General features: G+C 30.7%; 1 protein-coding gene across 3 annotated transcripts in view; it reads right to left on the bottom strand.

Moving 5' to 3' along the window:
* Window positions 1-9213: 9213 nt before the first annotated feature.
* Window positions 9214-27890, bottom strand: part of LOC111631943 (band 4.1-like protein 5) — a 59484-nt gene continuing 40807 nt past the window's right edge. For 2 of the 3 annotated variants that reach the window (XM_023376285.1, XM_023376287.1), the window contains exons 6-14: window positions 24993-25113; window positions 22096-22183; window positions 21861-22019; window positions 17182-17351; window positions 16899-17060; window positions 16550-16806; window positions 16374-16427; window positions 14570-14767; window positions 9214-9331 (exon numbers count right to left, since the gene is read on the bottom strand). In XM_023376285.1, the coding sequence (XP_023232053.1) occupies window positions 9234-9331; window positions 14570-14767; window positions 16374-16427; window positions 16550-16806; window positions 16899-17060; window positions 17182-17351; window positions 21861-22019; window positions 22096-22183; window positions 24993-25113 (1307 nt within the window). In that variant the 3' untranslated portion in view covers window positions 9214-9233. The remainder of the gene's footprint in view (window positions 9332-14569; window positions 14768-16373; window positions 16428-16549; window positions 16807-16898; window positions 17061-17181; window positions 17352-21860; window positions 22020-22095; window positions 22184-24992; window positions 25114-27890) is intronic. The other variant, XM_023376286.1, reaches the window with a different exon arrangement.

Here is a 27890-nt window from a genome sequence, read left to right as displayed (position 1 = left end):
GAAATATGAAACTTATTAAGTAAATGTATTTAAGCACCGTTTAACTGAAATAATCTTCATTAATTTAAATATATTTAACTACGCAGTTGACACTAATACATTAACATGATTTTATTACACATCATCGTTACAGTGGAACTAAGAAAGTGATTTAAATGCATTTAAGCTATTAATTGGAATTACTGGAGTGATTTAAACGTGTTTAACTGTCAAATCGAATCTGGCAAAGTGATTTAAATACGTTTAAGCATTTAAATGAAATTAGTAAAGTAATTTAAACGTGTTTAAACATCAAATCGAAACTGGCAAAGTGATTCAACTGCATTTAAGATAGTTGAAAGTAATAGCACGATTTAAATATGTTTAACTGTCAAACTGAAACCGACTAAATAATTTAAATGCGTTTAAATACGTAATCGAGACGAACAACGTAATTTAAATACCTTTAAAAAATTATTCTAAAACTAAAATAAACATTATATAATTTAAAATTTAAATTTAAAAAAAAAATTTAACGAAGTTATTAAGGCGTGATTTTAAATTTATTTTAAATATCCTCTAACTGAAAGTGGCATGATATTAAATTAATAAATAAGAGTCAGAGGAAGGCACAACCGGCGCATTAATATTAATTAATTTAATTAATATGTTATGCATTAAACAGCATTTTTTAAAATAAAAATAATAATAACTTAGATTTTAAAACTGGGATACAATAAACAATAATATCATTCTCAATAAAATTATTTAGAGTTAATGTTATTAGGGACATTTGGAGCGCACGCCCAATTGAACAGAATTGAAAAAAAATGTCGTAGAAGTAATCAATCAAAATTATTTTTATTTAATAAAAAAATACTTTAAAATATATTTTATTAAGGTAATAAATATTAATTTAATTATATTATATTTTGGCATAGGAATATGATCTATTATAATAAAGATAATTACATAATGTAAATAAATTTAAGCGGCAGGTTTTTTTTATTATTTTTTTATTATTATTTTTTTAAATATTCTTTCTTATCTTTAATATTATAAATTTCGTTAAGTAGCATTTATGTAATAAATGTAATTTTAATTATATTTAATAAACAGATATATGACCGATTTCGTTACCGTTTCAAATGTCTCATATCAGTTAAATTATGGCAAATTTAATAGTTTTCATATCAGAAATTCATCTTTTTATACCTTTTTTTAAATGATAAGAAATTATAAAAATTCGAAATATCCTTATAATTTGTTTAATTTTTATAAATAATATTTAAATAATCAATTAAGCTCTGTTCTTCCGTTTTGTTTCTAGTTTATTTCTATTGNTGGATTGTTTTTTTTTTTAAAGATAATAAATAAAATTTTGATGCCAAGACTTAAAAACTCTTGAGACTTTCAGTATTGTTGAGGTGACTTTACGTGAAAGTCCTCTTCTAGTCGCGGATTAAGTTGACAACCGTGGCTAATCCGCGGATTATCCTCTGGGATTTTTATTTTAAGAAGTTCAAGATGGAATTTTTTTTATACCTGATGCATTCTTTTATTTCAAATTGTCTTCTTTTACTTGAATATTCTTTCAGAATTTAAATGGCCTCCTGCCAGAATATATCAAATAGAAACAAAATCGGAACTGCCAAAAAGTTTCTATTAATAAATTTCAAATAAAAATGAATTATTTGTTTCACAAAATCTTTAAACTTGACTTTTACGAATAATTTTTAGCTTACGATTCACATTACTTTGTTGGTGATGATGATTGAGAAGATATCTGAAAGTTCTCAATGGCATCTTCAACGTGCCAATAACTTTTTCTTAAAAAATCGTATTTTTTAAGGTACAAAACTCTGAATTAGTGATGATGCAGCTCTTCAAAACATATTTAGAAGCCTTTCACTAGAATATGACAGCTATAAATCCCTGTAACTGGATCACATCTTCAACCATAAAAGTCCCTGGAAGAGCGTAAAAAAAAACTGCATATCAAGTACCATAAAAAAGATTAGAAGCAATCTTGCATGACAGGTGCCATTTTTATCGTGTTAATAAGACATTTTCGTTATAGAAAAGCATAAAAATTCGAAATTCTGTCCGGATTAAGATAATGAATAGTTATAATAATTAGTGTTCTTACTGATGACCATACCAAGGCTCTGTGGTGGTATTGGGATAAACATGAGAAATTCTGCACTGAAAATGGATACTTTTGAGGGCATTTAGGTGGTGATATTTTACTGGAAAAACTTATCAAAGAACTATATCGAAGATGTAATGACCCATTTATAACTCGAGTCACATATGACTCACCAGAATAACTAACTTTAAATGGAGTGACGAAGTGGAAGAAGATGCTTCGAGGAAAATAACAGCAAAATGCATTCTTTTAAGTGTTTTCGAAGAAATTCATTTATCAAAACACTACTAAAAACTTTAAAAAATCCTCCAAACGTCAGAAAATCTCGAAACAAACAGCGCATTTAAGAAAAAAATCCGGAACAGAAATGCGCCATTCTTTAAAGGTAAATCCTAAATATGTTTTATTTTTTATTTATTTATTTACTTTTTTATAGCTTATCGTGGGAGGATGATAAATTCATCATGGGTACCGTAAAGGAAAGCAAATCCATAAATCTCACTGTAGACTATATTCGAAATAAGTCACGAAGGAGGATAAACAGACTTTTGCCTTTATCAATTCTATGAAAGATGAAATAGAAGGGGTAAAAATACGATGCGAATGACCATGCAGACAACTAGATATATCGAACACATTAACCAAGCTTCTTCCATTCCCGACTGCAGCAAAATCGATAGCAGGTACTGTCTCCTGCCCTTAGGCGGCCCCTCTCTTATCCTGTCTCCTATTCTCTTGTGACTTGTTAATGTAGGGACTATTCATCATACGCTTACAACTTTGGATACACCTCCCTTTTTCGCCCCTTTCTACAGAAAGTATGACCCCCACTCATTGCTTACAATTGCTCTTTCATCTGTCTCATTCTCTTATTTTTTCTTCTTTGAAAAACTTGCTGTTTCTTATAATTGAACTTGTTATCTTAACCAGACCCGCTGTTCCTTTCAGCTGCATCTTGGATAATTGTGAAGAAGAAGTACGCTCCGAGCTAAACCGTCATTTATCTGTTTAATAATTGAAAAGAATAAAAAGGCTGGTGATTAACTTTACAAATGGCATCATCAGCATCCCTCTAAAATTATCGATACTGGAATTTTTTACGTGGTACCCCCAACTTTACGTGCCGCTCTCACAAGTATTTTCACTTCAACACTTGCTAATCTTTCGATTAATTATTGCTTGTTACCTTCCTCCTCTATTGAAAATGATAATACAATGAATCAGTATCGGTATCGAGCGTTAACGATCGTTTTAATTCTACAAAAACGATAAAACTAATCAGTATCGATGGCACAATGAAGGCGTCACTCGAGAGAGGGAAAAAAGGGAAAAAAAGAAAATCTTTAAAGGGAATCACTCCACATTATTAAACATAGTTCAACATCCTTTTGGGCTTAATAATTACTGACACGTTACATCAGCATCTGACTCCGGAGCCATGATAGATGGATCTATATATCACCACTCTTATATCATCGATGTCATCAGGAAATGTTAACACAGTGTCAAGAGTCCCATACATTAACAAGACGGTAAATCACCATACAACTATTAAAACAGGTGAAGAAAGTTGAGAGGACGTAGCGAAATATATAAAGGAGAAATATCTTAAAGTTTATCCCGTCGGCAGCAATATGATCGATACTACATCAATACTGCACACAGCCAAGCATTTCTCAGATTCTCTACCAAAAAATGGGACTGTAATGTTTTTACAATACGTTCGCTGATAAAGGGAGACATTTATGTCCTACACCACCGTTTAAACAATAGAAGAACTATAATTATAACACGAAAACCAGTGTATTCGTAAAGGGAGCGAGTTGTAAGTTAGAACAATCTGCTCCCATTTTTATTTGTCAAGTATTATTTTAGTGTTTTCTTACAGTTCTGCTTTGTGTACGTTTCCAGACATTCAGGTGTTGATTTAAGGCATTTAAGACCATTTTTTAAGATCTTACAGCGGCTCCGGTGTTTCGAGACAGGTCAGATTTATCCCCTCTCAAATTTTACTCGATATTTTTAACGGATTTACAGATTAGAACCATGAAAGATTCAAGCAGCCAGGAAGAAATCAATGAATGAGTGGGGGGATGTCTACACACTCTCACACACACACAGCCACCGAGTTACTGTACCGTAATGTAATAGCCCCAAAGGAATAAAGTCAACGGGAACACGTCCTATACTCTTGTCCTGAGTGTAAATTCAATTATCCATGCCACCAAATCATCCATTCTTCTATATCATTGCATCCCATTGAGGATTATGCGATTGGGTATCAAACACATTTAGATTAACCGAGATTTATGGATTGAGGATTCGAAAAAAAATGAGTTACACGAAGGTATGTTACTTCTTCGGCATCGTTTCTGCATAGAAGATCGATTATTTCGAGTACCCAACTGAAAACTCTAATAAAAATTCTTTTTTTTTCAAACTTTAAATTCCTCCGAATCCATAAAAATTTAATTCCATTCCTCTAGACTAAATTATGAATAATTACAACACGATATTTTCTGTAACGAGGATGGGAATTAATTATTTTCGAAAGTTATTGATAAAAGAAAAGTTTTGTTAGATGTACAGTACTTACTATCTTATGGTGCAGTTGTGTGAGTTCCTTTTCTGTGACCTTCCTGTGACTTTGCTCTTGGTGTCTCCTCTTCAATTCATTTATTTTGTAAGCAATAAACATGCCAGGGAAGGCCAATGTCATCAATGACGACTTGAGCAAAGCGGGCATCTCTCACACCAGCCTACAGGCATCCCGTCCTCCCTTCTGCTCCAAACACGAAGTTTAAATGGGACACGTGACGTGATCGATACAGTGACGTTTGTGTGCGGGCATCTGCATGGAGCATGTCCGAAAGCTTATCGTTTTGCTGTCACTAGAGATTTTCCACGCTTAAGCTTAATTTCCATTGGGATGGAGCCTATTTGTAGTTTTCACAACCAACTGCTTGCTTGTTACTTTGTCTTTTGCTCCTACCCGCTCTTAATTATGGTCTAGTGTTCTTGGACGGTAGAAAAAATTCATGTTTTGCACCTGCATGAAGTAAGCGTGCCGCTTTTTATGCTTACTTGCAGCTAACAAAACTTCATTTTTTAAGTTGGAATTCTTCCTCTTTTCGTGCAAATTTTAAACGAGAAAAAAATTAACGCTCGATTACTCCTGTCCGTCCGTGTGTCTGCATGTTTTCAACGAGTAAAAACGCAAATAAAATGAGAATAATCCCTAAAATAACCCTTCAGTAATGGAATTTGTGGTCTGTATGGACCGCCCATTGAGAGAAGCAAATTACTACTCGTCAGCTTTACTGATTGGAGAGTCAGTTAGGTCTTTGAAATAACTCCAAACATCATTCGCCAACTCGAACACAAAAGGAAAAATTAATAAATTCTCCAATTATTTCAATCAGAACAACTGAAATTTTTGGCTTAAGAATAAAATTATAAAATAAAAAAATATCGATTTTTAAATATTTTCGATAAAATAAATAAATAAATATTAATTACATGTGGCTAAATCTTGACGTCACAAAAGAAATTTAAAAAAAAATACGTTTTTTTTTGTTTAATTATTGCGTCATACTTTACGTAGTAACATAAATTACGAATATACGCCCCTTTTTATTTAAATTATTGTGTCACATCTTACGTAACAATGTAAATTATAATTATGTAAGTTTCGCATTTTTCAAATTTTTAAATATTTTTTTAAAATAAAAATTATGCTAATAATGTTTAAAAATGGGAGGCCATTATGACGTAACAATAAAAGGCCCATCCTTTAAATATTAATTATGTTAATGAGACGAAACTAGGCCTTCGAATACTATATTTACTACGAAATTTAATTTATTATACGTAACACTATGCTCCTTTATGGCGTCATAATCATAATTTAAATTATGTTAATATGACGAGCCTATAATAATTATCATTTCGGTTATAAAATTTTAAATATAAATTTTTAAACAGGTTGAAGATTATTTAAATATTGTTTAAAGTTAAAAATATAATATAAATTTTTATTTTTTAAAAAAAAGAACAAATAATGATAATTACAATAGCAACTATCTGTTAATTAGGAGAGGTCGTTGAGTTTAATGCAGTCATTACTTTACGATTTCAACTCAAATATTTAAAGAATGCTTGGATTTTAACAGGATATTTGCTGAATTATGTTGAAAATTGCAAATTAATTACCATATTTTCCCCTGTTTTTAATTAATTATTACACGACTTAAAAATTTTAAATATTTCATGAGATGTAACGTCTGTTCTCGATGACGACAGACGTTGATCGCATATAGATCTAAATAGCAAAATTGGGCGGAGGCCACGTGTTTTATACGTTTTCTCCTTCCAAAATACAATTTAAATTACAGTTCATTGTTTTCTACGGGGAGGAATAAACTGTGATTTCATCGCTTACGTAACTTTCCATTATCTGCAGGACTTTTAAAATCCTTTTGTTACAGGATGAATGAGTACCATTTTCTAATGTATCCAAGCATATTTGAAAAATCCGTCAACGCAGATTAGTATTATTGATAATTTCCCTTTTTTAAATATACATTTGCACACCTACAAACCGTTTTCTTGTTGTAGAATGTGCTACTTTTAAAGCTGTCTTAGGAGCAATGATGTCTTATAATGCATTTTCGTGAAGATAGAATGACTTGAGCTCTACGTTTTTATATATTATACAGATCGAAAGTCGTATTTGTTATTGCTCCATACTGTTATAAATTATTTGAACTCCAAGAAAAAGTACACAAGCAATACGTTAAATTTTGTTTTGTTATAAAGAAAAAATCAAACCACCCCTACTTACGCTTTGATTGTAAGATGCCATAACTACAAAATTTCTATTCTGGAATATTTTATGGCCATCTGCCTGTATAAAACAACACCTTTCTGCTACTATTATTATTATTTACGACTCAATATAGTGTTACAGATATAAATTTAACCCTCTTTGTTAGCACAGAGCCTTAAAGAATTTTATATTCTTCGTTAACTCTTGATTGCTGCACCCTCAGCAAGCTGCTACAAAATTCAACTGAAATAATTAAGTTGTATGCCCAAAAATATGTTTCACACAATGCTCTGCAACTCGGATTTGTTTCTTTGACAATGTTCAAGAGCATCTTGAACAGACCAGACCTTCAGCAGCCTTTATTATATAGAAACATATTTGTAGTTGCTCACTAAATGCAATTTTATGTTCGAATTTGTGAGAGAATATCGAACTATGCATATTTTTCTTGTAAGATCCAGCTCTATAGCTGTCATTGTTCATATTGTCGGCTATGAGAGGTTAGTAACAATATTCGATGGATATATATAGAGCCGTTGGTAGTATTTTAGTCATTCATTCGTGATTTTATATCTCATAAAAGTTACAGTCTCTTATGATTTTATATAATTTAGTAACTATTTTTAGCAAATGTAAAAATCCACGATAACTGCACATCACTCCAACTTCTGATTAATTTCGATCGCGTTTTACACTCTTAAACCTCATTACTCATCAAGATTATTTTTTAATATTACGAATTTAACACGCCATTTAAAAAATTAACATAATTTATATCGCAATGAACATAATATATGCAATTCTTTAAAAAAGGCGTGGAATTATGTTAATTAGCCGAATAAATTATGTTAATTTACGTACCGCCAGGCGATTGGCGCATTTAAATAATAAGCCACGCCCATTAACCAATAAATTTTTTATTTTTGCATAAATTATAATAAATTACAAAATAAAAGAAATAATTTAATTTTTTAAATAAATGTCCACCTTTTATGTTGACCTTTATTAAGAGGAGGAGGAAAGGAAGAAAAAGAAGATTGTCCTAAATGTTAAATGGCTCTATCCCAAAAAATTCTTCCTTAAACATAAAGGTTAATGTTTAATAAACCCTTATATGATTATTTTATTTATTATTTTAAAATGGCGCGAATATTCCCGATAAATTTAATTTTCTTTCCTTTTCCCCCCTTCCTCCTCCTTTTTTCTGGAAGGGTGCCCAAGGTTTTCAATCATTACTCTTCACCACATTTCACTCAAAAGAAGAAGAAAGAAACAAAGAAAAAAAAAGAGTGCAAGTAGAATATAAATCTAAAATAAATGTATTTCCTCTCAAATGTATAGTTATGGACTGTATCACTTAATTCTGTTTCACCTTTTCATTTTATATAATAAAATATGAGGCCTGGAAGGATACGTTCTCCCTTCTCACTTATATATCTTATATTTATTAACGCATAAAATATTAATAAGGCGTCTGAAGTTTTATACATTGAGCCTACTTGCTTACGAGGTCTAAAATATTCACGTTTTTTACACACCTCATAAGTAATTGACCTTCTAAACATTTACGCCAACTTTCGGCAAAACTGTTTACTGTTTATTGGATGCATAATATAGATTAAGCTGGCGTTAATTACTGCTAATTTTAAGACATATTTAATTCCTAAAAAGTAACGAGTAAGTTATAAAATCAAAAACGTTAATAAAGCCACACACGTGCACTTTAAATTTTTATAGAAAATTACGTAATTAGAAAAAAGTAAGTTAGGCAACATGTCGCGCCATCTAGCCCGAAGAGTAAAATTGATAATTTTAACTTGTATACATTTTTGTTTAGCATATTTTTTACTTGTGTCGCGGTATTCAATTTGTTCGGACTGTCTGAAAAAATTTAATTAAAATTTATTACGTGAATAAAAATTACAAGAAGGAAAATGGATGCATTGAATTAAAAAGGGACGTTGTAATTAAACGACTCGACATGAGTTACAAACGAGTTTAAGAGATGATTTTTTTATANGAGAGCAAGGTGTCCAGCCAACACAGGCAAACCTAGTTTATTAATATATCACATGTAATTTTGTGTAATGTACACGAATATGTAATACGTACAGTCTGGTAAGTTTAAGTAATCTGAAAGAATGCATTTACTTTCTCTGTTTTAACTTCTTCAATAAGATTGTTTGATATTTGAAGTAATTACTGGGATAGCTTTTCTAATCAAAATTTTATTTATTTTTAAAACTCTCATTCAAGAAATATATAATTAATAGAGACTTACCTATTTAATAAGTCCATTTTTAATTTGTCAAAAATTAACTGGATGTCATCGATATCTGCAGTCGGTTCTTGAGTCGTAGCCAAAGAATTTTCATCTAATAATAAATACCAAAATTATGCTAAAGATGTCATCTATTCAGAAAATTGTTATAAATTTCATAAATTATTTTAGTGTCTCAATAGCTTTAGATTATTTTAAAATTTGTCCTGTTTACATCACACAACATGGCTGACTTTCCTTTGTACACTCTTCTCATCTGAACATACAAAGCCATTAAAACATTATTCTGTAGTTAGTACTGTATAATTAAAAAAAAACAAAATCACAGCAGACCCACACCAGAATACGAGAAAAAGAAACTGTCTTAGTGTTTATAACAAAACTTACACATTTATCGCTAGTATTTTCAATAATTATTACATTATTGTCATCATGTAAAGAGAATAGAAACAGAACAACCACAGTAACTTGTATCACAATACTAACCAGAAATTTTTTTGACTATTACTGTTATTCAAATTATATTGTGTGATATAATGTTCCNAATTAACTGATACACATATTATCTATATATGTTACATATTAGTTATATTATCTATGATAAATTATAAGAGCCCAATATCGAACAAATGGACAAATTCCTTTATTGTGCTATTACACTAAATAATTACTTATAAATAATGTGAGATCTGAATAGACCCTGTGACTAATTAATAATTTGATTATAAAGTTAAATTTTTAATGGAAAATATTCTTTAATTTTGGTGAGAAAATATCGTTTTTCTAAACATGGGAAATTGATAAAAAGTCACTTGCTTTAACGGAAGTTGAAACATCCTTTTGTTTTACCCTTATCTACTAACAATCTCAGCACCCTGGGAACTGTCGACCCCTCAATCAATCCCCTTTTCCTCTGTTCACACGAGAGAATCCAAAATGTTGATTGGATGAAAATCATGAGAAATAGAAATGATTTTGCATGATTCGAGGAGTACGCCACGAAATTCCATAGAAGGAAGATGTATTCCATATTGGCTCCCTAAGGCCAATGCCCTTAGTTAGGAGTATGCTGAGGAATCTCATAGAAGACAGACGTATTCCATACCGCATCCCAAATAGCCGACGCCCAAGTCGTATCCCGCAGATTTTAATAATGAGTTCAAGTTAGTAAGATAGGAAAATTTTTATTATGTACCATTCAAGACCTTACCACGAGCTGAAGTATATGAACTGCAGGAATTAAAGTATAAAGAAACTAAAGATAAAGTAGAAGAGGAAACCTACAGAGATAGTATGATTATATTAGAAAATTGTGAGCTCTCTCTCTCAAAACTTTTAGATTAATTATTTCATTGTGTATAGTTTATTCATCTGTCTTATTAAATTTGGTTTTATTATTGTTAAAGGAATGTCTCAAGTGTCTGAATCAAACATATTCCTTCAACGAATCAAATGCATGTTAATCCGCGTATCTAAATTTGATTAAGATATGGTGTCGGGAATCCTGACGAGGGAACGAGTGATTACAAAATCCTCTAATCCCACTTTAAAATAATCTTAAATCTGTAAGTCCCTCCGCACTCGACTTTCTTTGAATAGAAAACCATCCTTTTAGACAAACAGAGGGCTATTCTAAAGAATGGTTGCTGATTAAGTGATACTATGGTCATAGTTACTCAGTACCCATGGCTAGCCCTCACAATATAATTATACATATGACTCATACCTTGTATATTAACTCTATTCTCCACAACGTTTAAAAATATTTGTCAAACTTTCTAATTGCATCCATTTTCACTGCTAATATTATCCTTTATCGATTCTTTGTTGCACTTTCATCCTTATTAGCCACAAATTCCCTCTTTTGATTACTCATTTTTGTAAAATATGACTACAAGTGGAAAACAAATTGTTAAGGATTTTTACAAGAAGTGAGAAAGAAGACTGCTGAACTGTTTTCTAGTAAGACATTTAACATCTAATAGCCATTTGTTTACAATGTGAAACTCCAATTACTTGGCTCATTATTTATTAGTCATTTAAACACTTATTGGCAATAACTGCGGTGCAAGATAAAAAAACATGGATTCAAAAATGCATGAAATAATGTCATACAACAAATTCTAGTGGCTTTCACTCAGATAAATTTAAAATTTCAACACAAGGTTTGATGTCTGTGCATAAACTGAACAACAGACATGCAGCAACTTTGAAAGAAGAGATGCAAATGGACACCAATCATGATGCACATCTATTATTTAGTCGTTTGTGGACTAAAGCATTAGCAGCAAAGTCTGTACATTATGCAATTATTTACAGTTACTACAGTAACTAAATTTCACATATATTGAACTGCATAAAGCAAGAACAGCCCGTACTGTTTTTTTTTTTTTAACCACGCTACATTTAAATCTCACACATCTTGTTTTTATGTAAACAACTTCTCTACTTCCTCTCTCAACAGAGCTTCCAGACGAAGGAATTTCTCAAGAAGAGAATCCACATTAAATTTTAAACCTTTGTGGTTAAATATAATTTTTTACACAATATAACATAAAATGCATTTATGTTATGAGCAATATTTAGAATGTTTTAAAAATATATCATTAATTCTTTTCATTAATTGAATTTCTCATATCTTTTTGTATTTTTATTCTAACTCTTTCTGCCCTGTGGGCAGTTAGAATAAAAATACAAAAAGAGCATCTCTTTTCAGCAAGCCCATTATGGGTTAAGCCAGACCCACAATAAGGCAGTTGGGTGGCAAAGGAGGGGCTCAGTTATCTGAAAAGACCACCTGCCAAAAATCCTCCGGGTATTTTGACCTGTCCAAATTTGATCACAGGTCCCCCACGGTGGTAGGCTGCCATCTCAGCCACCAGACCTTGCAGTCATCTCAATCTTTTTGCATCTGTTAAAGTAAAGACAGAATGGATCATAACATACTCAAGCATCATCATTTGTGCATAATGAAACTAATAAGCCAGGATGACTCCTTTATTGGAAACTAACTCTGTTATATTTCTTCAAATGACTGAAACACAAGGTCAAATTTTAAACAGATCATTCAACTTAGCATATTTTTTGCTAATATATTGCATATTTTATTTTTATTTTGCAATTATTCCCTTCAGCAATACATTAATCTAACAGATTCCAATTTAAAAGCAGCTCGACTATACCAGCCAAGTGAAATTTGACAATGCACTGACTTGATATAATTTACATCCTATATTTAGATATACATCAATTAATTAAGGTATTTAGTTTTTGTTTTATTATATGGCATTATTTAACACACGATACATTTAATTAATTGGATATTTTCAGGCTACAATAATAATGATTCAACTAACAAATGTAGTCTAATTTGTATATCTAAGTCAAATTTGTTAATAATCAAACAATAATGCTTGATCCATTATCAGGCTATAACATGGCTAATTAAATATACAAGTATTACGTAATTTGGACTTAAGGAATACTGTAAATTAATTAATATAAATTTAATATAAGACAGTGACTTAATTGCCTACCTTTACTCAAAATTACATAACATCTGATTATGTAATTTGGTTACATGTTATCATCTAATTATGACTATATAATTTGAGTTTGGTTTACTATATGNATTATTTTAAAATTTGTCCTGTTTACATCACACAACATGGCTGACTTTCCTTTGTACACTCTTCTCATCTGAACATACAAAGCCATTAAAACATTATTCTGTAGTTAGTACTGTATAATTAAAAAAAAACAAAATCACAGCAGACCCACACCAGAATACGAGAAAAAGAAACTGTCTTAGTGTTTATAACAAAACTTACACATTTATCGCTAGTATTTTCAATAATTATTACATTATTGTCATCATGTAAAGAGAATAGAAACAGAACAACCACAGTAACTTGTATCACAATACTAACCAGAAATTTTTTTGACTATTACTGTTATTCAAATTATATTGTGTGATATAATGTTCCTAAAATGTGAAAAGGACTAATTAAACATACTAAAGTTGATCGTCGACCAGGTTCACAGTGGGACAGCCAAATGATGAGGAACAGAACCCCAATGTGTCTAGACTGACCACTCCCCAAAAAATTCCTGGGGTTGCTTGACCCGTCTCGATTTTATCCCGGGACCCAACAGCATTAGGCTGCCACCTTAATCACTTGGTCATCTGGTCTTTATACTTGCAAACTTACAGTCAGACAATTCAGAAAGTTATGATTTCCTTCAAAGTTTGATTCTTCATTGCTTTCTATAGAGCAATTGCATTTGAGGATTATTTTTTACACTACAGAAATATTGTTGTCATCAATAATAATAAACGTAAATAACTGTTTCTTAAATTAAGCTTTTTGTATTAAATTTAAGTATTGTATATACAAAACGTGTGCACAAGCCAAAATATTATGATGTAATGTAAAAAAAATTAGTAGTCAGAAATAAAATTAAAGACAATTTTATAAGATTTATATTATAATTATATAATACATATATTAAAATATAACACTTAAAAATATGAAAATAAATGAGCAATTATTTATTGTGACATCGGCACAATGCTGGGCTGCAGTTTTCAATCATATTTTTAATTTATTTAATTTAAATTATAAGCTCTCCACCTCAGATCAGTAGTGACTTGCCTCTGTACATCATACTTTTCCATTAACAATGAAATTGTGCCAGTCATCTATCTAACTCCTTTTGGAAGAATATTTTTGAATTGAAATAATGTGACTTTCGGATTGCATCAGATGTTAAATCGCAGCCTCCTTTCCCTAAGCTTCCCATATCTGGTCTTGAATTTCATTTATCTAACACTGTTTTCAAGATTAAGGAAACACAGACAGCCAGATGGACAGATGGCTGACAGTGAGAATTTATAGGTTTACAATTTTTTTTGTAATTTAATAGAAATACTTTCTCATGCATCATTTGCCATTAATTTAATTTAAAGAAACATTTAACAAAATGTTTCCAAAATGCTTTCTTAAGTGAAATATGCTTATTATAATTCTAATACCGTATCAGACCAAATATCCAGCAAACTTGAAATCAGAAATTGTTTCGATTCAGGTTAAATATATACTTAAAATTTATAGTAAACAATAGAAAATAAAAACAAAATTGTTGTTAACATGTATGCCAACAGTCTAACTGGAATTGTGTGAAGCGTCGACAGTAGCACAGCAAACTACAGCTATATAACATCCTGACAAATTCCAAACTAGACAGTTTCAAAAAAAGCCAGTTTTCTGATAATTCCAGATTTCCGGAAGTTGGATATTTGGTCTGGTACTGTAATTATAATAAAACTCACTTTTTTTAGTGTCTTCTTCTTTCTTTGCTTTCAATATATTGCATTTCATCTGTTCGGGAGGAATAGGACGAGCACCGCCACTATTGCAGTGTACTTGATTATTCGGTACTACCACTTCTTCTTTACTGACTGTAAAGGAAGTTGAACTCTTCGCTGGTTCGTCCAATGACTTTAACTTTGAAGTTAAATCTTCCGCATCTGTTGAAAAAAATATCAGTTTTGTTCAATTTATTACAAATAATCAATTATCAAATTGTGTTGCTAGTATTTATAGAAGATAATGCGTTTATAAAAACTATACAGTGTTACTCCTTCAAAAAATTAAATGAAAGTAATAAATAATTGCTTAAGCAACAGTAAAAGAAGACAGAATTTTGTTAATTTAGTTATTCCATTCATTAAATAATTATATATACAAAGTTAAGAAGAGTAATTATTTTTAATAAGTATATTAATCATTGCTGCTCCTCACTATATATTGTGATTTGAGAGACTAAAATCTTAGCCTAAAATTTGTTAAATTTGTTTGTTTCTCATAGTGTAAATAATTTAATTTAATGGCCTAATTAACAGTTGTTAGAGCTAATTAATAATCTCATACTTTAGATTTTCAATTATGTAAATTTAATGTATTGCTTAATTCTTTTTTTGTTTAAAAATTACATTATTTAAAATATTAAATATAATTAAAAGTTGAGGTTTTGGAATTTTTTACCAATACAATTTGATAATGTATATCTTAATAATTAGAAATTAAGTGTAGGATGCATAAAAATCACCTTATGTTTAACAAAACTTAAATGTTCTGTATAAAAAAATAAGTTTTAAAAATGAATGTTTTCTTTTATGAATAAATTAAGTACAGTAGAACCTCTTTAAGATGACCATCCCAAAACTTAGGGAAAAGGGCATTTTGATGGGTGGTCTTATCAAAAGGACATGATGGAAATATGCATAGTACTATAAAGCATATATGGTATTCTAATGTAAAACTATCCAAGCCATGTAGGCAATACGGCAAAAACTATTTTAAAACGTTTGTATTAATTAGCACTATACTGGAAGAGAATTCACTAAGCGAATTTCTGTTAGCAATGACTGATATTTGTGTGACGGATAATTCCTCCAAAACTATTAACATACCAAAATCATTTTTTGCATACAAATAAAATCATCTCAATTTAGGTCATGAGACAAACATTTCAAAATTCAACCTGTGACTGGAGATGTAGTACAGTAGATACAGAACAAGGTCAAATTTCACAATGTTAAATTCTATGGGTGAGGAGAGCAAGGTGTCCAGCCAACACAGGCAAACCTAGTTTATTAATATATCACATGTAATTTTGTGTAATGTACACGAATATGTAATACGTACAGTCTGGTAAGTTTAAGTAATCTGAAAGAATGCATTTACTTTCTCTGTTTTAACTTCTTCAATAAGATAATGTCTTCAATAAGATAATGTCTTCAATATTTCATTTCTATTTGGTCTTACAGTCCAATCCCATTAAAATCTGTCATCATAAATCACCATTTTATCTATTTCTATTAATGAGAATATTATATTCATTGTCTCTATCATATTATTTAGTGTAACAGAACAACCACAGTAACTTGTATCACAATACTAACNGTTGACTAAAGGAGGGTTAAATTTGGTAATCTAAAAGGGGTGGTCATCCAGAAAAGTTTTACTGTTTTTAATTATATTTAAAAAAATAATTTAATACATAATATAATTAAATTATTTTGATAATATTCTCTCTCTCTCTCTCGATTCAATAAAAGAGAAGTTATTTACATAGCTCTTCTCCCATTCTCCATTTCTCATATTGGTATTTAAGAGCTGATCCAACTATTAATGGAAGAAAAACAGAAGAATGATAAAAGTGAAATCAGAAATTTATGATAGAAAATATAGAATTTACAGAATAATTTCTTTTACTAATAAATATAAGCAATTTTTCATAAAATCACCTAATGTTTTTTCTGGAATGGAATTCTGTTTTGATGTATTAACAGCTGAAAATTCGTTTTTAGATTTACTCAGAGAACTCGCTGGAATTTTATCTTTTGTAAGAGATTTTATGAGGCTGTCTAATCTCTCCTCTGCAGTTTTCTTATCTTCAGTATCCAATTTTGGTAACGGTGATGGTGATTCTTCATCCTGAGGTGCAGTTGCAACCGCACCAATAGTTGTTATATTAGTGACAGGAGCTGGCGGTTCACTGATGCTGAATAAAAATAATTTACACTCAATTTTATTACTACTTTATCAACATAGTTGTTCTAAGAAGTTTTATTAGTAAATATAAACTTTTTCTACCTAGTAGTTTCCACAGATGGCACTTCATTCCGAGTGTGATTGGCCATTTCTCTGTTTCGATCGTGAGTTGGACGACGGGAATATCTCTGACTCGGTCTACGTTCCACCTGAATGGTTCGCCGCACTCTGTTATGCTGAATTGTCTGAAATTCCGTCTTCCCGCTTCGAAAGATTTTGAAAAGCAATATTATTATTATATAAAAGCAACTTTTGTAATAATTTCATTATTATTATTATTCATTCTAGAATTTTATAAAAAGTATTCTAAAAGGACTATTTCTACCTATATCTAAATCTTGATCCCATACGAAAGAAATTCTGTCTAGTATTCACTCCTCTTATGGGTTGTTGTAAACGAAAGAATCCGTGATGTTCGACGGCACACTTCCACAAATGTTTGCATGCTTTATTATTGACTAAGCGAAACACAAATGTATGTTCTTGTTCTTTACCCTGAAAATTATACAAGAGACCATGATTGTGCGTCTTGAAAAATTTAATACTCAAATGATCTGTATGAAAGATGGAAATCTTTTTAAAAAGATGGTCAAACAACATGTGAAAGGGCCAAATTTTCTAGGATTTTAAGATTTATAGCCAGCGTGGCCCAACAAGTCAATTACAATCAACCAGACAATTGAAAAAGGCTGCTAAAACAGAAAAAAAAGTGCATCAGATGACACAAAGAATTGGAACATAATAAAAAGTTACAATAAATCTAATTATATAACTGTGTATCCAGCAATGCTCAGGTTATCTTAAGAAAATATTGAATAAATCTGAAAGTTACATACAGTTTTGTTAAATGTTAGCATACAAGGTAGTCGGCAGTCTTATACATGAAATAATTGCTTCCATTGCAACATTATGAATTTCATTTTTCTTTTGATCCTCTCTTATTAAAATAAATACTGTTTTATTTTCATATCTTTCTATAGACCTCGTTCCATTGTATTTTACAGAAATATTCACAAAAATTAAAACTATTATTCTACATAATTTTCCCAGTAACATATATCACCCCAATTCAATCACTAATGCCAACTGAACTGCTGGATTATTAAATAATCCAGCAGTTCAGTTGGCATAATTCAGAATATTCTGAATTTTAATTAAAATTTATTTCTAATTATTAAATTTATAATTAGATGGCAGCTGAAATGCCTACTTATAGCCAAATTCTATATCTGTAGCTTTACATCTAATCATTAAATTAGCTATGTTACAGCTTAGATAATCCAAAAAGGTAGTAATTGATGCCAAATGTTCAGCTGAATTATTGAGCCATCTTAATAACTAGTTACTAATTAATTTTATTACAGGTAGGCAAATGTGCCACCATCCCTGCACAGGGTGCTCTTTACTTCCTAGCTATATATATGTTACCGCTAAAGCTCGAAATCCGTTAATGTGCGCATTACCTAGATAATCTGCAGATTAACTAGGGTGATCCGTTAAAGCTGCGAAAATTATTCCATTTCTCAAATTACCTAGGTAATGTTCAGATTATCTAGGTAATCTGCAAATTACCTACTAGGCACTCGGTAAAGTGAAAATAAGATTTTTGCTGGAACAACAGCAACGTTTCTGTACGCTTAAATTAACATAATGTTATTTATTTAATTTTCAATATCTAAAGAATCAAGTTAATACAATCAACAAATTAGTTGATTGAATCAATCATCAATCAATTAAAAAAACTTTAATACAAAAATCAAACGGTTTAAAATATTACTACAATTAGGGAAATGAATTTGCAAAACATATGATAAAATTGTACTTACTTATTAGTGCAATCTAAAGATTGGTGACACTTTGAATTACGTAGCAATTGGTTTTTGCGACAAGCACGCCTATTTGTGGTACATTTAGATTTGCAGTCACATTTTCTGAAACCCTGCCCAGTACCAAGGGATTGTTTTATTGCTGTTTGACGTAAAGATATTTCTACAGCAGGGACATCCATCTTCTTTCGTTAAAAATCTCTCTTTGCAAACACTGAATTCAGATTTTGCATACAATTGTTTTAAAATACCTGTTTTAGTATCAAGTTTATAAAAGCCATCCTCTGTTTTACTAAGAACCACAGCTAAAATTGAACGTGCATCAGTTTTTGCTCTGTCTTCTTCGGGTACTTTAATTCTCACAGCGAAACCTTCATCGACGTTTGGGTGCTTTGCATTAGAAACTGCTAACATTTTCTTTGCTTGCTTTTCTAAACATTTCTTGGCTTCATCACGCTGTATTTTCTGATCCATATTCTTTTTACAGATGATGCACAATACATTCTTACCATACCCTTCCTCTTTAGGATCTACTTCACCACAAACTGCGTGAACAAACATATTACACGATTTACACTTGTGAGCACTTGATGCTGCTTTTGAGCAAACAATACAGACTATGTCTTGTATAGTGCTCTTTACAGGCTCCGTACGAAACTGTGATGGCGATTCTGCTGAAGTTGAGAGTAACTCAGTGATGACTTCTTCAACTTGCAGAGGCGATTCCTTGGAGGTGCAGGGTAACTGAATATTCTTCGTGACTGCATCATCAATCAACGGTATAGAAGGCAGTTTAAGATTACTATCGGTAAATTCTTGTATTTCTATAGGTGATTCTGTAGAAGCGGGGGATAACGGAATGTCCTCTTGAGTAAGATTTGACTGTGATCTCATAATCACAGTCTCTTGTGAATCTTCTAATTTTTCAAGGTCTTCTTCAGTTTTTATCGAATGTCAAACAATTCTCCGGCATGGACAAACTTTTTCAAACCTTTCTCGCGCATCTGACAACGGCTCAATGAGTTTTTCACAGCCTCGTACAGTCAACACATCACACCTTTGAATTATTTGATAATCTCGAGATGATTCTTTCTTCTTGGAAACTTTTATTTGCTTTACATCTTCAATTATGGAATCATACTTTGGTTTGTTATTAAAACACTACGTATTATATTTTAAATCTTCGCTAAAGAGGTTTGCGAAGAATCTTTTCTTGATTTTACTCACCAATTCGGTGCTTGCTTGCATTCTAGGATTTAAATTTATCTACGTAAAAAGAAGGAGTGGGGAAAGGAAGTGAAAGAAACAAACTTTTGAACTTTAACGATACGGAAGCCGTTAATGTGCAGATTACCTAGATACTCTGCAAATTACCTAGGTAATTTGAGAAATTGAACATTTTTTGCAGCTTTAACGGATCACCCTAGTTAATCTGCAGATTAGCTAGGTAATGTACACATTAACGGATTTCGAGCTTTAGCAGTAACATATATATATATATTTTTTTAATCAAACAAAAGTTATATTGTCATGGTGAGTTACATTATCTTGCACTATGAATACAGTAGAGTGTCAATTATCCAAATCAATTGGGGACTGGGGTTGTTTGGATAACTTATATTTCGGATAACCGATTATGTACGAAAAAATAGTTTAACGTATCCGATGTTGAAATTTTTCTCAGTTACGTGTCGCTTCACGTTGAATTTTCGTCGATGTTAAGACTAACGAAGACTATTGTATCATTAAAAAGTATTTTTTTTTACTTTGTAAAAACAAAATAAATATATTGAAAAATATAAAAACAATAAAAAATTATACTTCAGAAGTTAATTTAGTATCAAAAACGTAAAATATTTGAGTAGCCATAGATTGCAACGCCAAAGATAGCAGCGCCACAGCACTAGCGAAAATTTAAATTTGTCGACTGGAATTCTTTCGGATAATTGACTCTCTACTGTATGTATTTTTGCCAAAACTTTCCAAGCCATTTTTGTCTAATGGTTTATCAAAGTTTATTCAATTTCTCACAATATTGAAATGCATTAATTATTTCTCCATTATTTAAAAAATCAAATAACAGAATTTCTCTGCAATCCCAAAAAACAATTGCCATGATTTTCCTTTCAAACTAAACTCATTTGAACTTTTTGAGAAGTGGATACTAACAGTGGCACTGAGTCAGGGAATCTTACCAAGACTGTGATCTTGCACCACACAGATAATTGAAAAAAATGCTGATAAAAATGGAAAAGAAAATTAGGTTTTACTATTATATAGTATTTTTTTACTCTGTCTTGTGAGCACAAAGTGGACTTTTTTTTCTGGAATATCATGTGTTGGGCCAGGTTCACAGTGGAGTAGGTACTGTAGGTGGTGAGGGACAAGGCATGACACATTCCCAAAAAATTCTGGAAGTTTTTGTCCAAAATGAATTCACAAGTCAGGAAAGAATTGTTGGGTACATATAAATATAACATTATTATAAACTACATTGGAACAATGAAGAGAACATAAAAAGTGATAGTCAAACAGCATTGAAGATTTACAAACTTCTTTTCAAACATAATATTAAACTAATACAAAATATTGGAAGTTTGTGCTCCATTATGGATGGAAGAAGTATTGAATTAAGTAATAAGAGATGGCGCATAACACCTTCCTCTAGTGACTTATCATTTAGTTATTAAATAAATATAATTGCAGAAAAGTATCCCGATGTAATCCAGTACTTGTTTGACTTCTTAAATTTATTGGGTTTCACGAGGTTTGTTTATGTATTTATAGTAATAATTTTTCTTCCACCAAATCATAAGAATGTCTTCACAATATGACAATTAATTCATACCATGCATGAATTAAACTGTATTATTTTAGAGGTCATTTCCTCAATATTGCTAAAACTAATCTAGTAAAACCCGTATATATTATTTCATTTTCTATTATGATCTATTTTATTTACTTAATTTTTTTTTATAATAATTGTTTGTATTGAATTTGTTTTTATAACAGTCTGACATGAAAAGGCTTTAATTAACAAAAATATTTAATATTAATTACAACATGCATTAGGGTATTTTGATTTATTTTATTTATTAAAATGATATGAATATATAATTAAAAAATTTATTAAGTAAGTCTCTTCCCGTTAAACTTCCAGGAAGATTTTTACTTTTACCTCTTCGTCATCCTCCACAACTATTAAAGTCAACCTCTTGTTTTTAAAATTCAGTTTGGTGATTTTTGGCCAAAAGAACAGTCCAATTTTTGTATTTCCTTCAAAGACTAGTATTCCTGTTGGTGTTAAGCCCAAGGAATATGTATTACCATCTTTACCCTGGATTACAAAAAAGTTTGTAGTCATGAATAAAAAATAACATGAATTATATATAAATATTTTTAATAAAACTCACCATAACATAATGATTATCGACTCCATACATCTCCAACCATTTTGCTCTGTTCAGATAATTTATCTCAGCTTGTGCTGGAGTTTGACCCCTGAAAAAATTATAATTTTACATAGTATATAAATATTGATAAGTTCATTTTAGATTGTTTTAATAAAAAACTGTATTTACAATATATTTATTAAGTTTAATAACATTTTATTTAATACATTTCTCTTGCTGGACTATTATGCCTATACAAGGTGGTCCAGAAAGTATACAGGGTGTGTAGTAAAGTCACTCACTATATAATCACATAACTTACAAATGCAGATAGCTAGTCACAAATGTGATGTATAGTTATAATAGAGTGACTATGTGCTATGAAAGGCTTTGAACTTCTGAATTTTACCACTAGGAGTGCTTCACACTCCTAGTGGTAAAATTCAGAAGTTCACCTATCTCAAAAATGATGCATGATATGGGAAAAAGTCAATTAGAAAATTGTAAAGTAGGACCAATCTATACTAATATTATAAAAAGGTAAAGTTTGTAAGTTTGATGTAGGAGGTAATCTCAAAAACTACTCATCCAATTTAAAAAATTCTTTCACCAATATTTAGAATGGTACTTCAGGGTGAACATAGGCTGTATATTATTCTATTAAACATCCATGTAAATTAAAAGATATTGTCTAGGATTAAGGCTTTTATGTCCAACAGATGGCACTAACTCCGCCAGTACGATGACCTAAGTTTGCTTTTTTATGCAGCATTATGCTTTTCTCTGAGGATGAACTAAAGCAGATCATCTTCTATCTATCTATATAAATAAAAATATAATGTTCGTTTGTTCCTACAGATTCCTTTGAAATTTTGACACAACACTGCATTTGAATATGCATGTGTTTTTACATAATATATATATCGAAATTCCTTCCACTGGGGGGGGAGATGGACAGGATTAAGACTTACCATGAAGAACTCTGCTTCTATTTATACTATTTCAGATGAGGTTTTTTGTGTTTTAATAGGGTACATCAACAGAATGTACACTAAGAAGGGATTTTTCGAAAAATTCCCCTCCACGGGGAAGTGTTATACTTTTATAATCAGTGCCGTAACTAGCCATTCCTGTGCCCTGTGCAAGAATTTGCATTTAGACCCCTTAATTAATTAGGTTTGGGAAAATAATAAAACAAATACATGCATTTTGGGCCCCCTTCCAGGTGGGCCCTGTGTGGGTGCACCTGTTGCACCTGCCTAGTTACAGCACTGTTTATAATAGATACATTTTGACCACAATAATGCATAGCAGGGTCTGCTAGTTTAGTACAAAAGGGTACCCTGCATATGTAAATAGCCTGAACAGAAAGCATTAAATGCTGACATGCATGTCAAGCACAGACATTGAAATGTATATTTCTCATGTGTTTGCATTCATTTCTCATATATTTATTTATTGTATTTTTCATTTTCCTATGTCTTCATGCTGCCTTCATTACTGTTTCTTGTCTTGTAAGTTGTGCATCAATCACATGTCAGCCTATAACGACTATACGATACACCCTGTATACCAAGTTTGAAGCTTTATTATAAGTGGATGACAAGGTATATAAATCTTGCTAAAATATTCAAATTACCACTTGAAGCCATTTTTATTATACAGGTAGCACTCGGTTTATGCCGCAGTTCTGTTCCTACAAAAGTCAGTGCAAATCAAATCGGCATAAAATGAACCCATATTTACAGTGAGGTATAGGGTTAGGTTCTACATAAGTGAAAAATAAGCAAATAATTTTGTTTATTAATACAATATAATACAAAATACATATAAATTTAATTTTTAAAATGTATTTTATCATAAAATAAAGTGAAATGTTTTTATTAAAAAAATTTTAGTTTTGGATCTCTTACATTTTTCAGGAAAAAGTATCCATCTTTAATTGTTTACATTTTTGTTTCCTTTCATTAAGAATTTTGGAATATGGTTGAATGGATGCGATGATGCTCCTTTTTACATTTGCACTTCACTTCCAATCATTGTCTAACTCACAAAGTTCATCCATCAAACTTTCCATAGTTGAAAGGATATGTTAACCCGACGTAGAGCTACAGATGAGTGGAGATTGGTTGACCACCAGTCACTGTAGCACATATATAAGGTCAGTTTGAGTGGGAAAATTGAAGGTGGCTAAGGAGAGATAGATATCGTCTGGCTAATAAAAAAGTATTGTCTGGCCAACGAGAAGTAGATTTGTTTCATTAATAATAGTTTGTGATTGCCAGAAGTGCTACTGCGTCTTAAGATGTTTTCCTGAATGAACTGATATGGGATACATTCATTGGCGCTATGGATTCAGATGCCATTTATTGGACTATTAAATTTAATAATTTGACTCATGGGTACCTAAACGTTTAGTATTTTAATATTAATTTAATGCAAATGTAATAATATTAAACAGAAAAAATAAATATATTCAATAAAAATCTTTGTTTTAACGAATGTACAATGTCGTGGCTCAGTAAATATGTCAACACTGAAATGAATATCACTCTAGCGTAGGAAAAATTGAAGAATTATACTGCGAAATGGCAAATTGCGCAGTAGCATTATTGTGAATCCGCATAAACTGAGGGCTACCTGTAATGTGTTTAATACATTCACTCTCAACTTCAATCTATTGCAATCTTACTCCAGTTTGATATCACATTTTGAATACTCTCTCATAGAATATCAGATTTAATACTTAATGAATGACTTGAGCTCATTCAAAGTCTTTGGATTGGTCCTAGAGGTATGTCCTGATTGAAAAGTTATTTTCAATTAGGCATTCATAAATGTTTAGATAACTTACTCAGATTTAAGTAAGACAACTTAATAATAATAATAAATATCAAGTTAATATTTAACGTTCTTACTTGCAAGTTTTGAATTTTTCCAGAAATTGGATTTCCATTTCTTCAGTTTGATCAGGTACAAATCGGAATTCAGATATGACACCTGCCGTGTGCTGTTCAGGATCATAGTCGCCCAGTTCAGCTAAATTTACAGTCAAAAATTAATCAAGTAAATAACTGTAAGCATTATCTTTATTTAACTCATTTATAAATATAATGAATGGATGTTTTATTCTTCCATTAAAAATACTCTTGTATTTCATAATATTAGAATTTAAAGATATTTATTAAAATGAACATTCATATAAGTAAAAATACCTGCAGGTTAGCATTAACTAATAACAGACCATACATACAAATAATGTTCTGTGACATTAAATGGGAGCTAAAAACTGTAGCCCCCCATATCTTGTCTAAGTCTAAATATATGTAGATACATACTTACTGTATCATTGTATTTTATATGACTACTGGGACAAAGCTACAGGCTATCTTACCTTTCCAATGTAGGTAAATTCTGCTGAATAGTTGACAAAAATCACACCACCAAAAAGTACAAGCATTTTATATATATATATATATTCTCTTAATTCCAACATATATATGTATATGTTAGAAATTGGAATTAAGAGAAATATAGCAATAGAAAGAAGGGGATGAAGATAAAGAACAGAGAGAGTCAGGAAGAGAAGCAGCCATCTCAACTGGTATTTTGTATGAACTAATCAGTATCAGCCATACATGCCAGTCAGAAAAATCAGCCTTCACACCCCCTTGCACCAATGATTAATGTCTAAATGTGGCCATTCACTATATCAGTTCTGTTCTTAAGTAATTAAATAATTATGTTCTAATTTTTATCTTAAAGTTAATTTCAACTATAAATTAAATGATATGGAAATTATTGACCTGGTTTCATACTGTTTCAAATCCAGCTGGCTATCAGCCAGGCAATTTTACATAAATTTATATAATATCAATTTTTAAGTGGCTATGCCAATTAATTCATTAATGTGTATGAGAAATTTAAGAAATATATTTCACTTCCAACATGTAAAGACGTTATTTTATTAAAGTTATTTTCATTAATACATTTTTTCCTCATTCATATTCAAGTTATTTATTTCTTGACGAGCAAGCTTGGCACCAAGCCATTCGTTTTTGGATCAAATCTTACAAATTACTCTTTTTGCTATTTTGTAAATGTCATAATAATTACTTATAATGCCAGTAATTAATAATTACATATTAATTATCTTATCATCATAAAAAACCCTTTTCTGAAGATTTTATTGTGATTATAATTTACCAGAAAATAATTTATCATCAAAGAATTATAGCCAAATATACAGAAAGTACACACACAATATGTTATTTAATATTCTACACATGAATAAGAAAATATTTCTCTACAAAGGCTGTCCATCGATTACATTATTTTGAGCCATTTTTTGCCTCCCTTCTCTTTAACTGTGTACAATAGTTTGCAGACCCTCCTGACATTGACAACATGACTAAAGAAAGTTCTGTAAATATTTTCTAACAAATAATTTATTCATATGATTGGTAAATAGACTTATAATGGCAAATTAACATGCCAATAATACCAATAAGAACTCCATGTAGACAATGTATTGCCCTCATCCCTCCCTTGTTGTGTACAACAATGTGCTTTTTGTAGTCCCCTACCTCTAAATTATAAGTTATCCTGGCAATTCTACATCAAATCATGTACAGTAATGTTAACTTCATCTTTAACACATAGTTTTGCAGATATGTTTAAACATTATTTAATGATGTTATAAATGATGATGGATGTTTTCTCTATCAATTACCTTTTAAATATTATAATAAAATAAAGAAAGGAATAGTTACTAAGCATGTTATAATGTAAGAAATGTAAGAAACATTAAGTCATTTTTAATTTCTTTATCTTTTTATATAGTATAAATTAGCTGGGGAGCTTTAAGAAATGCTAATATGATTGATGCTAGTCACCTATACATGACCAGCCACAATTTCATCCAATATAATGACCTGCTATGCAACAGAGGTGACTGAATGGCATATGTAAGATATATACACCCTAGACTCTTGCTAATCTGACCATTCTTTATATATAATACCAGATTAATGAGAGTGTATAGGTTTAAAGTATGCCTAAAGGCAATGAATAACATAACCTGTTGCAGTTTGGTATGGTTCCTTTTTGGAAACAAGCAGAAAAAGACATGGCTTGCCAACATGCTTACTGCACAAAGAAATGAAACTCTAGTAAGCAGGAAAGCTGGATGTGTGATACGACTACAATTCCTCGGAAACAGAAGCATGGGCAATCACACTGAAATTCTGCCAAAAAATTGAAAGGTTACAACAAGAACATACCATAAATATAACAGGAATGTGGCATTGTTTTCTTGCATCTCGTATCACTAGGTGTCAGTCAAATACCTTAAGTCCTATGAGATGTCAAAGTTTAACCTTTGATACTTCATAGAGCATTACAATGTCTGCTTGATGATTAAGCACCATCTGCCTATTTTTAACTTCTTTATTAGCATGCCACAACACAGATATAAGAGCATCATAAAAAGTTGCAAAACATCGGAGTCGAACCTCCAAAAGGCAATTGGAATAGAGCACAGTATCTTATAAAATTAAATCGTTTAATATCTTAAGAATAAAACTTGAGTTAAAATTTTTGTACTAATTTAGAAAATTTTATAAAATTTTACATTAATAGCAGTTTAAATACAAAAAAGATTAATGTGTCTAAGGAAAATCTAGGCAAGTTATTATTAACATTATTCATCATTATGAATTATTTATGAATATATACTAATGATTACTAATCATTAATGCATTAATGATTCAGTAAATATTAATCTGTTTGAAAATATAATTATTATGCACATACAG

The sequence above is a fragment of the Centruroides sculpturatus genome, unplaced genomic scaffold, assembly GCF_000671375.1.
Source record: "Centruroides sculpturatus isolate CEXI.00-Female unplaced genomic scaffold, Cexi_2.0 scaffold627, whole genome shotgun sequence".
Classification (NCBI taxonomy): Eukaryota; Metazoa; Arthropoda; class Arachnida; order Scorpiones; family Buthidae; genus Centruroides; species Centruroides sculpturatus.
The sequence above is the reverse complement of the archived record's forward strand: the minus strand, read 5'-3'. Positions and strand labels throughout refer to the sequence as shown.